Here is a 14,746-nt window from a genome sequence, read left to right on the forward strand (position 1 = left end):
GATCACAGTTACACTGGTACGGGCATCTGGTCAGAATGCCTCAAGAGAGGCTCCCTCAGCAGGCCCTCTTTGCCAAGCCAGAGGGTGGGGGGGCCACGTGGAAGGCCAAGGACTCGCTGGATAGATTATATCCAAAACCTTGGGTGGACACGTTTGGGAATCCCACCAGAACACCTGAGCTTGGTGGCAGAGGATCGTGACCATTGGAAGTTCCTCTTGCAGCTTTTGCCCCCACAACCCAATTAGGAAGAGTGGGCATTGAAGATGTATGTATGAATTAAAATACCATTTATGGAAGGTTAGGAAGAAACAAGGATTTAAAAACCAGCAATATGACATACAAATGCTTTATAATATTGTACTGTGGAAATTTTATTGTTCAATCAGACAATTTCTGTATTTAGAAAGAAGCATTCTAGGAGATAGGAAATTTTTGGCTAGGTAGTGCATATCACCCATATTATGCAATATTCACCAGCGGAAGATAAAATTCTGTCTATTTTTACTATAAGAGGTTTTTTTAAATGGTTTCATCCTCTTAGTTCAGTGTTGTCTTATGGTCAATTGCAGGGATGACTGGAGAGAATCCCAGGCAGGGAAGGCCAACTCAAGGCATATTAATAAATTTAGTTTAATCCTTTATCCAAGTGTGAGCAAACAAAGTTTGCACCTGAAAGTATCTTCAGGACTGGGTTAAGGTGCCCTGGTGTTGTACCACCTTAACCCAGTCCTGAAGATACTTTCAGGTGCAAACTTTGTTTGCTCACACTTGGATAAAGGATTAAACCAAATTTATTATACTCTAACCAAGTGAAAAATAAACTTTCAACACCAACTCAAGGCAGTTAACTCAGATAAGGCTAACCTGGGTATCAGTCATTTTTATGCTTTAGTTTCAATTGGTCTTTTGGTTGTTCATCTGCATGAGACTAGTGAAAAAAGGAAAACTAATAACCTTTGGCTATATGATGATATAAAAGAGCTGAAGCCTTTTTACTTTCTCTCTCATACTATCTATCTCTCTTTTCTTTCTCCTAATACTATTAGGCTCTCTTGCACCCCTATACTTTTTCACCTCAATAAAGGCCAAAACTGGTCTTGGCGATAGCTTTTCATACAATGTTTTTGCATTATGGGATACTGAGGCAAATGATGTCAATTGAAGTCAACAGACTATATACAAGTAGCCTAATTATGAAGATACTTTATGTACTAACTGTTTTTGCTTACACTTGGATAAAAGATTAACCTCCCAACAGGCTGGTGTGGATGAAATATTCAACACTCCCTAGCTTTTTTCATGGATCAAAACTTCGTCGGCATTCTACCTTTTATCATGCCATTACCTTCCTCCGCCGTTAATCTCGTTACGGCTATTCTATAGCCATTAGTGGATTAACTGTTGCTGAGTGACCTTTGTGTCCCCCTGTCTTTACGTCTATTGTGTTGCTTAGAATTTCATTTACTCTCCTAAATTATTTGACCTTTCTTGTCTCTAAAATGATTTATTGTGTCTCTTCCCAAAAATTGAAACGAATTTCACATATGCGAAAAAAATCAATCCTGAAATGACCACTGATCAGCTGCAATGAATCTATTTAGTGATAGTAAATTTGGTGTATTTTATTCTACAAATCAGTGCACTGGAAGAGTTGCACTGATTGTTCTTTCACTTTACGTATAATAATTGAATAATTTTTTTTCGAATTTTAGAATTTTCAAATGTTTGCTTTGAAAATATTATGTCAAATATTTATATTTTTAAATAATATTTATTGAAATAAATATGTCCTTTTTCTTTCGTTTCTAGTGAAATAGCATTATATGGATCATCACATTTCAGATTTAGAAACGATTTTTTTGTTATTCAAAGAGACAAAATAAAAAAAAAATGTTAAAATGCTAAATTGCATTACCCGGTTTCCGATTGTGTCTTTTTGGTATCAAAAATTTATATCCAATGATATTTTAGCAGTGATTCTTCACCTTTGCCATTTATTTATTTATTTGTATTATGCATATTACGATAATATCTAGTGCATAACCTCGTAGATATGTTGAAAATATAAAGTGAAAAATATCATATACGGAATGATTCAACATTTTTGCTCATTTTGAAGATTTTCTAATGCTTCCCCCCCGCTTCTTATTCTCTCCTGGAACTGAATTGCATAACTTCTAAATTTCTATACAGGTTTGAAAGCTTTTCTAGACAGCATTCAAAATCAATTACTTGATTTTACCATTTTGACAAAAGATATACGGCAATCAGATTGTATTGTGAAGCTACTAATTCTGTTCTATTTATTTGCAATCTAAAACCAGCTGTTCTACTGTCCGCTGAAATTATGTGAAATTTTAGAAATAATATGCTATATTTTCACCATGCAAAATTGTTTATATGCATACCACACAAAAGAAAGTTCAGTAGTATTATTTGTGTTTGTTTTTCTTTTAAAAAAAATCTAAATATTACTTCTTCTGCTGCTGGAAGCTATTTCTGAAATAATCTACGTCTTATAAATACTTGGTAATTCTACAAATCAGTGCACCGGAAGAGTTGCACCGATTGTTCTTTCACTTTACGTATAATAATTGAATTTTTTTTTTTCAAATTTCAGAATTTTCAAATGTTTGCTTTGAAAATATTATGTCAAATATTTATATTTTTAAACAATATTTATTGAAATAAATATGTCCTTTTGCTTCTTTCGTTTCTAGCCAAATAGCATTATATGGATTATCACATTTCAGTTTTAGAAACGATTTTTTGTTATTCATAAAGACAAAATTTAAAAAAAATGTTAAAATGCTACATTGCATTACTCGGTTTCCGATTGTGTGTCTTTTTGGTATCAAAAATTTATATCCAATGATATTTTAGCAGTGATTCTTCGCCTTCGTCATTTATTTATTTATTTATTTATTTGTATTATGCATATTACGATAATATCTAGTGCACATCCTCATAGATATGTTGAAAATATAATGTGAAAAATATCATAAACGGAATGATTCAAAATTCTTTTTCATTTTGAAGATTTTCTAATGCTTCCTCCCCCTCCTTATCCTCTCCTAGAACTCACAGGTTTGAAAGCTTTTCTAGACAGCATTCAAAATCAATTACTTCATTTTACCATTTTGACAAAAGATATACGGCAATCAGATTGTATTGTGAAGCTTCTAATTCTGTTCTATTTATTTGCAATCTAAAACCAGCTGTTCTACTGTCTGCTGAAATTATGTGAAATTTTAGAAATAATATGCTATATTTTCACCATGCAAAATTGTTTATATGCATACCATACAAAAGAAAGTTCAGTAGTATTATTTGTGTTTGTTTTTCTTTAAAAAAATCTAAATATTACTTCTGCTGCTGCTGAAAGCTATTTCTGAAATAATCTACGTCTTCTAAATGCTTGGTAATATCCTCTTAGCTGGAGGAAAAGTTGAAGGCTTATTACTCTCAGTGCTATTGAGAAGAAAGGGAAGAACACTAAAGTGCCTCAGGCTGTAGTGCAGAATATGTCAAGAATGTCTTGTTTCCTTTTCGATTGTTGATTACCTATATCCTAACAGAAATACTGATATTTCGTTTACATGCTTATACATTGTTTATGCCAAAATAATTGCTTAATTTATAATGATCAGTTTCACTTTTATTATCAAAAATTAGAAATTAAATCATCCAATTATCTTGAAAAGAGGATTTGAATTATTTTCAAAGAAAAGGTGCATATGCGTTTCATAATCTTCTTTTTTTTTGGGGGGGGGGGTATAGACCTAATCAATCTGCGGATATTTCAGATAATTTATTTCATAAATCGTTCGCAAGACAGCTGTTACAAACGTAAATCACTTGGGGAACATACCCATTCATTTTAGTGTAAAATAGTAGCAAAGGTTCAGTTACTTTAGACACCTAATCTAGAAGAAAATGTTGTCTGCTGAGATTAGAATCTTACGTGAATAATTTTTCTGACATGATTTCTCTATTCGTTATAATGTAACCAATTTCCAGATTTTTTTTTTTCCCCTCCTGCAGACTTCATGTTATATGCAGTGATTTCTTCTTTGTACTACAAGAAAAAAAATCAGATAACAGGAGTATGTAGTATATGTAGTATTTTCTTTTCCACTGGCTGAATTTACAATGTTCTTTCTTTGTGTTTTGAAGAGAAAGTGCAAATGACTTTTTTCTTACTATTTTTGCCATTATAACATCTCATATAATTATAAGAGTGACATTTTACCATTTTTCTCCCACACGAGAAACAGAAATAAGGTAGTAATAATATTGTTGATTCTGCCAAACTTCATTGCAGTAGAAATTTTTATTACAAAACTTTGTAATATATATATATATATATCTCCGAAACAAGAAATTTGGAACCCATATCACATCAATGTTGAGTGTTGGCAAGGTGAAAATGTTCCCGTTATTATTTATATATTTCATTTATTAACTAGGGGGGCTATGCCAAACCCCCCGTGTTCCGGTATGGTAGACCAGTTCTCCTTCAATTGTGATAACTCGAAATGGGGGTTCCACCCCTGAATTCTGATGACTCAAATTTTGAAGACTCGACACTCAGGGTAGCCCTGAGTTTCAAAACGTTTCGATAAACATGACATAAAAAGGCTTATCATTTTATATATATATAGGGTAGATTTTATTTCATTATTTTTTATTGTTTTGATGAAATACTTTACCTGGAATATTCTTTCCAGTTTCTCTGTCATAAAAAGAACTTAAAAATTAGCCTTCAAGATGAAAAAGAAACAGTGCATTCGGATATCCCTCTATCAATATTTGTAGTCCTGAAAAGGACTGTTTTGATGGCCTTGAAAACAAACATATTTTATTTCATACTGTTCAGAATTTAAAATTCTTGAACAGCGTGGAACACCTTGAAGCAAGGGTAAACACACAAAGCAGTTTTACACTCAGGGCACCAGATTTTTGTTTCCTTTCTGATATTTTTTTTATTACATACATTATATTTGCGTGCAGGTTTTTTTTTTTTATTAGCCGTTGGTGGTAGATTTTCAGGATAATGGTTGGAGTTAGCAGCGTTCAACCTCAGATGTCTGGCAGGATTTCCTGTTTTTCTGCTTGCTGAAGAAGGTGCATGTAGCAATGCTTTCGCAATTTCTATTCTGTATTCTAGATATGTTATGGTAGACAAACATTTTTTCTTGTACAGGAGGAAACTGTTCCAAATAACAAAATCCAAACACTTCAAAATTCAAATAACATGTCCAAACACTTTCTTGTAATATTTTTTATGCTGTTTCCTCATTACAGAGTAGAATGATAGCTGCTGATCGCACCTGTTTACTCCACCCATAGTGTCGTTGTATGCACACACAGCAATGGGTTTTTCTTTCTTCAAACCATGCTTCTCCATGGATTCCGTTGATGGATTGTGCAGGGAAGATAGCAGAAAAACATCTTTTTTGTCTTTCCAACGTAGTGCAAAGACTTTCCCTCACTGATAAGTTCGGATTTCCCCCTTCGATAGCTTTCCTGAAACCAGATCTGGAGGCATATCTCACCTTTTTGCATTTACAGTACCATAACTATCTGTAAGATGCTGTAAAAGCAAATCAGCGAGTTCAGGACACATATATAGTAATTATCCATTATAATGCAGTAACCTTTCCCCAGTAAAGGTTCTAGTAACTGCATTACTGCACACATCGACAAGGGGAGATCCGAATATTTATCGTGATCGATTACAGTTTGCTTTCCCAAAGATATCCACTTTCCGATTCGCAAAGCATAAAAAATTTTAATCCATACTTCGCTTTCTTTTTGGGAATATACTGCTTACATTTCAGTCCACCTTTGAATGGCATAAGGCTTTCATCGATACTCAAGTCTCTCTCAGGAATGTAGAGTGATCTACATTTTTGACGGATTTTCATCAGAAAATCATAAATTTTGTTGAGGACTGGGCAAGGATGTGTTGCCTGATCGTATTCCTCATTATTCTGAAAATGCAAATACTTCATGATGAGACTGAAATGTTTTTCAGTCATAACATCACTAAACATTGGCGTGTTCAGAATCCAGTCTATAGACCAATACATTTCGAGAGCGGGCTTTCAAAATGTATTTCGAAACTTCGGGTTTTCCACTTTCTTTATTCTGATATTGCATTTGAAGGATGACAGTGATTTTAAATGTTAATTTCACCTATATTGGATATATCACATAATTTCCTGATTTATAATAATCAGGAAATATGTATATTGTCTGATTTATAATTTGCTAATTTATAATAATCACCACATAGTTTCAGTATCGAAAAATTCAAGTTATGTGGAACAATTACTAGATAAAAATAACGAATTAAATAAAAACTGTACCTATGTTTCATAACAGTTTTCGGGTGTGTGATAGTAATGCAACGGGGGGGGGGGGGGGGGGGTTAAACTATCAGAGGCGAAATAAAGTTCAATTCTATTGTAAAAATATGGAAATGAAATTTCACATTTGATATACATATTTTCAATGATAAAAATAAGCAAATGTATCGTTTACTTTAAAAATTGGAGAATAAAATATCTGAATTATGCAGAAAATATAAATTTAAATCATAACTGTTAATTTCATTTTGTAATGACCAATTATACAAGGAAACCAGGAAAGTGAAAGTACAGATTACAATACAACATGAAGAAAAAATTTAGTAATATGATTAAAGAATTTCATGTTATTCTCTATAAAGCAAAATTGCTCAAGCGTGTCCTAAAGGAAATCTGTTAAGTATTATTCAATTTCGATGGTTTTGTACAAAAATAAAATTAATATAATCAGGAACGTCGGCAGCCAGTTTTCTTTTCTTTTTTTAAAAGAATATTTCAAATAATTATTGAGAATTAATTTCTTCGAGAACAAAGAAAAATCTTTTGTCTAGTAAGCGATTAAAAAAAAATTAGCGCAAAAAAATAAAAAATTAAATTGGTTCTCCAAGGTAAGGCAATATTTAAGTGAAGAAATTATGCAAGACCTTTATTTTGTCCAGAAATTAAAATTGTATTGTACAATAAAAAGAGAAAACAAAAATATAAATAATTTCTCTATTTTCAGTCTATCATATATAACTAAAATCCAGTTCACCAGCATGGAACAGAAAGTCCGTTTCTTGTTATAGGCAACTGAGAGACAGCTACGAACGGGAGATAATCCGATTAACCATTCTCTTCAGCGTGAGGGTTTATCACACCTTCTAATGGACATGACAGTCAAATTGCACTTCTTATCCAGGTTCTTTAAACAGGTGGGCTGAATCATATCCAGATTTACTAGCCAGTAGGGAGGTTAAAATAAGAATATAATTTTCTTATCAAGTATATACCTTGAATATACTTGACAAGACATATTTAAAACTTTTTAGAACATTCTTTGGAATTAGTTTGCCAGGAAACTGCCAAATACTTTTTATTCAAAATTGAGAGCAATAAGAGTTATATAATTTTCCAAATAAGGAATGGTTTCACTTTCCTCCAGTTTGGCTCAATAAAATAATTTAGCATATCACCTACTAGACTCACCTCATTTCTTCACCTTTGGCAACAAAAGAATGATTGGTTAAAGCTAAAAAAAAATCCAATTTCATCAACATTATAAATATTCATGGGGTTCATATCATGAGTATGAAATATGAATCCAAAGTTAATCTACAACACTTCATTCACTGGATGTTGACTTGCTTAAATTCACCTGTGAGCTCACATTGTGCTTACTTTTTCCAATAATGTAGTAAACTATTTGGTCTACTAAAATAGCAAATATTATGCTATGATGGTAAAGATTTCTTTGTTTTACATTTGTAAAAAAAAGCATGCTATGTTACTGTTTACCATTAAAGACAGCTGATTTAATACTTGTATTTTTTAATACCATCTTTAACAGACAATACATTATGCACGTCCTTTAGCAATAAAATTTTGTCTTCCAAAGTCAAATCATTTCATTTTTGCTTTGAAACAATAGCCAATTTCTTCAATCTAACACCAAAATTTCAATAATGACTATGTATTGTGCTGAATAAATGTAGTGAGTACATATTCCTGGAATAATGGTCTTTTTCTTGCACTTACAAGCAGTTGTACAATCTAGTCCTCTGGCTGTTATAGGCAGTCATGCACAATCTATTAGTGATTATTTGAATCACTCTAGAAGTCAAGGTGTTGATTTTTCAACACATCTGGATCCACTCTGTTGTATGGATCCAGACTAGACAAACTCTCAGATTTGAGGGAGTCCAGATTTGTGTAAGCCCATTCAAGTATAGGACTTTGGCACAGCGACAAAATGTACTCAGAATTCCAGATAGTCTGGAAATCTGAGTACATTTGAGCACCTGAAATCTGAGTACATTTGAGCACCTGAAATCTGAGCACCATTATTCCTGGAATAATGGTCTTTTTGAAATCTGAGCACCATTATTCCTAGAATAATGGTCTTTTTCTTGCACTTACAAGCAGTTGTACAATCTAGTCCTCTGGCTGTTATAGGCAGTCATGCACAATCTATTAGTGATTATTTGAATCACTCTAGAAGTCGAGGTGTCAATTCTTCAACACATCTGGATCCACACTGTTGTATGGATCCAGACTGGACAAACTCTCAGATTTGAGGGATTCCAGATTTGTGTAAGCCCATTAAAATACAGGACTTTGGCACAGAGTGACAAAATGTACTCAGATTTCCAGATAGTCTGGAAATGTGAAGGCTGAGAAGTCAAGATTATATTGTATAATATCAATGAAATGTTACCTGTTTAAAACAAATATCGTATCTGTAATATATCAAAAGTGTATATTAAATATAGGAGTTGCATAGACAATGTAAAAACGAGTTTATCAAATTTTTAGAAATGAAAGTAAACAAAACTAGTATATTTATTTTCATACCTGATGAGGCTTAACTGCTCTAGCAATCTGCGGTGCTAAAAAGATATCAGGATCTTCTGGAGGATGTCCAACATTAACTAATACATGACCATTTTCATTTGGTTGATTAAAACAATCATTTGTATGAGAACCACTATTATTTGGATCACTGTTCTCCTGGTGATCTCCTGTATCATCATCACTTGCTACCATTACTATGTCTTCATCTTTTTTCATACTGTCATTCTCATTATCCTCATCAGAACTGGATATATCTATAATATCATCTGAAGAAATTTGTACTAATTATTATAGACATTTATCACTAATTGAAAATCTGTTTCAAACAGTGTAATTTTTTTTTTCTTTAAGTGAAATCAATCAAATTTAGGAATTACAGCCAAAGCTACTAAGGCCATGAGGCCAATGTATTATGTCTATAATTTTTTTTTTTTTTAAGTGGCTGTTTGTCTATTTTATGGAATGGAAAACTCAAGTTTCTGGGAGGTAAAACCATGCCACTTGTATATGAGACCAGCTAACTCATCTTTGACTGAAAAGTCCTAACAAAGGTTCTTTGCATCCTAGATGTAATCTGAACCCAAGTCTTTCCAAAGAGTTTTGTTGATATCAGATGAGTTACAGAAACTAAGTGGTTCAGATAAACTATATAGAAACTTTATATCTGGTGAAAAATTATTATTATAGACAGTAGGACCTAATTCTTTTAAAGTTTTTTTTTTTTTGAAATTCTGTGGTACAGTGGATTTTATATTTATATAATATATATATAAATTTATATATTTCAAACCATCTCAGTCCTTCAATAAGAGGAGAGTCTTGCACCAGGTGATGAAATTTGTCTCCCACATAAAGACAATTACAAACATCCATGCACAAGGGAGAATTTGAAGCAGCAGCCTGAGCAGATATGCAAACTACTCAGCTACCTTTTATTTTTTTATCAATTTAAGACAAAGTAGAAAAATTATATGAGAGAATAATATCCATTTAAAATTATCTGAATATTTGAAATGATCCAATGTCATAAAAAAGGAATGTTTTGCTACTACCAGTTAGATGGCTAAAAAAATAGAACAGAAGTCCAAAAATAATCAAGCTTGCAAAACAGAGTGAACAAAAAGCAGACCAACTGTAATATACTATTTCTAAGAGGTATTTTTAGAAGGCAATGTCAGAAAATAGCACTCCTATCCAACAAATCTATAACAGCATACTGTTATAACTAAGATTTCCATACCAAGCATTGAGATAAGATTTACACAAGCATACTTAAAAACATGCTAAAAAAAATTGTGGAAGAGAAACTTTTTATTATTATCATTAATAAACAATCATCTCAATGAATTCCACAGACTCAATTTTTTTTAACAGCATACTGTCTCAACCACAGGATGTTTGTAAATGTCTTTAGGTGGCAGATGAATTTCAGCATCTGGTGTGCAACCACCCTCATCACCAAAGACTAGAAGTGGCTTGAAAAAGTGGATTTACCCAACTCTCAGTCCATCACTGACATAAATAAATTAATGTACTAATAGTTTACAATCTTTTGTGAGTGGAATCCATATTAGAAAACATTCTTGTGCATGGTGGAGTAATTTTTTTTTTATCACAAAATAGAATTTTCTTATGCATTTCGAATTTTCTTATGTATAGAAAACTAGGGTAGATGAGGCAGGTAGGCAGAGTAGAGCTTTAATGGCACTCGGCTATTAAAAAATAAATAGAATAAAAGTGAAGATGAGAATTACAAAGCAATTTCCATACCAAGCATTGAGGTAAGATTTACACAAGCATACTTAAAAACAGGCTAAAAAAAATTGTGGAAGAGAAACTTTTTATTATCATCATTAATAAACAATCATCTCAATGAAGTCCACAGACTCACAGGGAAGGTCTAAACATTTAACTCTATAGAATGTTGCCATCATGGTCACTCATTTCTAGATCCTTTTTACTTCTTCATTCACTAAAAGCCCAGGTGATCAGTGCACAGTAGTTCCAGATGAGGCCTCATAAAGAGATATAATAACTTCCTGATCTCTGCTTATCAGTGTGTTCTTTAATAACTAAGTAATCTAATGCACTATTTTAGTCAATTTTGCAATGTGTCCTCTGAACTGAATCCAACTCCCTATCCACCAACATCCATAAAACCCAAGCTGCATCAATTTCCTGTAGTCGGTTCCATCAACACAGTACACTGCTTATAATCTTTTCATCACAAAATGCATGTTTACAGTTTTCCACATTAAACTGACAGCCATTCTCCTTTGTCAAAAATACGAGTCTATTTAAATCACTTTGCAAGATCTTTAGATCATTTTTATTAACTATTGCTCCACCCAATTTTGCATCATTAGCAAACAACCAATCACTAACAAAATTACTTTATGTTAAAACTATAGGCAGTAAAGTGCATGTCAATCTTAATACAGTGAACCTTGTATTATCTAAAACTAAATTAATCGATTATCTCACATAAATCAATTACAAATTTCACAATCAATATTGGGGACATCACTGTCCCCAATATTGATTGTGATTTGGCTGCTTTTTGTATGTAGATTGTTTAAAGGCAATTGATAATTGCAACTCTTCACTTTTTTTTAACATTTGTTTTTGAATTTCTATACCTATATCAGAAATGTTCCAATTTAACTATATTGTAATTGGCTTAAAGAAGACTGTTATGAATTTTTTTTTTTTTTTTTTTTTTTTTGAGCATTTGATGTTAAATCTAATACTATTCTGTTTTTAGTATTGTAAAGTTTTGGTTTGAAAATAAAATTTGTGGATGTTTCATTTTCAAAGATGCTGTTTTGGCTATAAATCATTCAGTCTTGCCTTCAAAATAAAATAACCAGTGATATGTCTTATTCCATCTGCTGAAGATATGTATGCTTCATGTTGTGCCAACTATGAAAGAAATACGTTTATTTAAAGTGCCAAAAAATAAGTTTCAGTCAAGTATTACACTTTTTTTGTATGCACACGTGTGTGAGTGGTGCCACATATTCTCTTTTTACCCATTTATTTTTAAGATTCTGATATGAATTTAAACCTCTCATGACATTAAAAAAATCAACAATGCAAGTACAGGTGTACTCACAGAAAAGTACACAAAAGGAATAAAATGTATTCTATGTAACAAACATCCACAGCATCTTTAAGATTATTAAAAGAACACATAAGACCGCAGTAATAACTTTTAATTAATAAGGTACAGATATTTCATACTAAAACTAATAGTACATCTTCAGTGTTACAAACAGTTATAGGAATGGAATACAAGTAACGAACATTCGGTGGATCACCTATTAAAATACATTGTTGCCACATGCTAGGAAATGATAGAAAATAATAATTTATATTTAAGATAATTGTTTTTTTAATAATTACATAAAATAAAAGTCTCCCAGATCTTCGAGAGAGAGAGAGAGAGAGAGAGACGGTCATTTCGATTTAAATTCGGTCAGTGCAAAATAGCTTCACAACTTTCTTTAAAAAGATGTTCATATTTGAACTTGGGAGACTTTTATTTTATGTAATCATTAAAAAAACCAAGTAACTTAAATATTAATTAATTATAATTTTCTATCATTTTCTAGCACGTGGCAACAATGTATTTTAATAGGTGATCCACCGAATGTTCGTTACTTGTATTCAAATCCTATAACTGTTTGTAACACTGAAGATGTACTATTAGTTTTAGTATGAAATATCTGTACCTTATTAAAAGTTATTACCATGGTCTTAAGTGTCTTTTAATAATTATACCATGCCACAGGTACCTCTAAAAATAAGAATCTTTAAGATTGATATACATTTTTTTGAAATCATTATACAAACACATTTAATTTTACAAATATTTTGTAACTTTTCAGTCGAGTCTACATTATTATTTTTTGTTTGTTTCTTATCTATTTTCTAAATGTATCCCTTTTACTCACAGAGCATTATTTCCATTTTTTTTTCTTTCACTTTTATTGGAAGCAGTTGCAAAAATCATTCATATAGAATGAATTTCATGTTTGCTGTTACTTCACCAAAGCAAGATGGAAGCAGTATGTTTTTACTCCTCAATTTCCTATGTGCATGTTTGTCTGATTTTGTAAACATTCTGTATTAACTTTAAGAACAAGAGTGCAGTTCTGTCATCTTTATTTTATTTTACCTTCAAGAATTTCATGTTTCCATATGCATTATAAATTAACATTTTTTTCATGATGCGAACAGGAAAACTAGTATTGTGCAACAAAATTCACTAACCTGACATACAACAGCATCACTTTAGCACATGCTCGTGCTTTGTGTCAAAGTGTCATGCTATGGGGGCCTCTAATTATGCAAAAAACTCCACAATCTAAAGATACTGTTTCATAAGCTACTCAAATGACACTGTGGATCTTTTGCTAAAAAATTCTCCTTCCAGGTAAACTGCTGAGGTAACTGTTCCTCTGGGTAATTCATATCACATTCTCATTCAAGTTTCAACTGCAGTGGAAAGATCTGCAAGTTTTGACTCCTCCTTTCCATGATCAGACTATTGTTTCCATTTTTCAGATTCAGATAGTTGTTATGATCTTGTTACAGAAGTTATCCACATTGGAATGAAGACCATCATTTCCCATGCCATTTAAAATAATTTTTATCCTATATACAAGTCATGGTCTTTCTAAAAATGTACCTGGGCGGCACATTTAAAAAAAAAAAAAAAAAAAAAAAGGAAAAAAGCTTATCCTATATGGCTTGAAACAATGTGAATGAAACTCTAGCTTCATTCACAGACTTACACTGAAGCCTGCAACAATTGCAAATTGATAAAAAGCAAAACTAAGTCTGACTTCAAAAGGACTAAATGTAGAAATCTCACCACCTCTACATTGATAGTCACATCTTCTGGTCCCTCGTAAAAGATGCTGGGCAAAACTTCTGTCCATCCGTGCTTTCACCTCTTTATCACCTAAATGGCAGTACTGGTAAATCATCTACAGATAAAACTAGTCTCCTGGCATCATTCTCCTGAACTTCTCCTTTCCATGGTCCTTGCCAATGCAAATCACTTCCTTTACCTGGAACATTGCATCTTATGTCTCTTGTGATCAGCTAGAAAGAAGTGAAAAATCTTGAAAAGCCTGGTTATCAAAAAAAGGCTTCTGGTCCTGAATGAAATTCCACCAACTGTGCTCCTGAACTAATACCTGCTCTTTATCATCTGTACACTATATGCTACTCAGTTGGCATCTACCCAATAGCATGGGAGCAATATAATTCAGTCAATTCTACAAAAAAAAAAAGTGATTTCTTGTAGATTGACTGGGGATCTTCAAATGTTTGCCGATGATGCAAAGTTAGGTAGAATCAGAAGTGTTGATGTTAATTCTCTACAAGAAGATTTGAATAGGCTTTTAGCTTGGATAGATAAGTGGAGATTGCAGTTTTAATGTTAAAAAATGCAAGGTGTTAAACTTTGGGATACAGATACATAAGGCTAAATACTGTGGAGCTGTACTTCAGGAAGTGGATGAGATTCAGAATCTTGGAGTGATGGTGGACAGTGGACTGAAGTTCCGAGGGCATATCACACGTGTTGCAAAGACTGCACATCATATTGCTACTATGGTAAAAAGTACATTGATATGTAGGGATAAGGAGGTGGGTGCATCTATATAACACACTGGTCAGACCACACATGGACTATTGTGCTCAGATTTGGTCACCTAGTTTTCATTGTGATGTGGAAACACTAGAGAGAGGGTCGAAAGACGAATAATCAAAGTGATATCAGGACTCTGGAGTGTTGGTTATGAAG

General features: G+C 32.5%; 1 protein-coding gene across 2 annotated transcripts in view; it reads right to left on the minus strand.

Annotated features, from left to right (window-relative positions):
• LOC150108851 (helicase ARIP4) overlaps positions 1 to 14,746 on the minus strand; it is a 619,923-nt gene that overhangs the window by 495,680 nt on the left and 109,497 nt on the right. For both annotated transcript variants that reach the window (XM_090403746.1, XM_090403737.1), the window contains one exon: positions 8,929 to 9,194. In XM_090403746.1, the coding sequence (XP_090259872.1) occupies positions 8,929 to 9,194 (266 nt within the window). The remainder of the gene's footprint in view (positions 1 to 8,928; positions 9,195 to 14,746) is intronic.

The sequence above is a fragment of the Typopeltis vanoorti genome, chromosome 2 (genome assembly GCF_054136105.1).
Source record: "Typopeltis vanoorti isolate ZY-2024b chromosome 2, IOZ_Tvanoo_1.0, whole genome shotgun sequence".
Taxonomy (NCBI): Eukaryota; Metazoa; Arthropoda; class Arachnida; order Uropygi; family Thelyphonidae; genus Typopeltis; species Typopeltis vanoorti.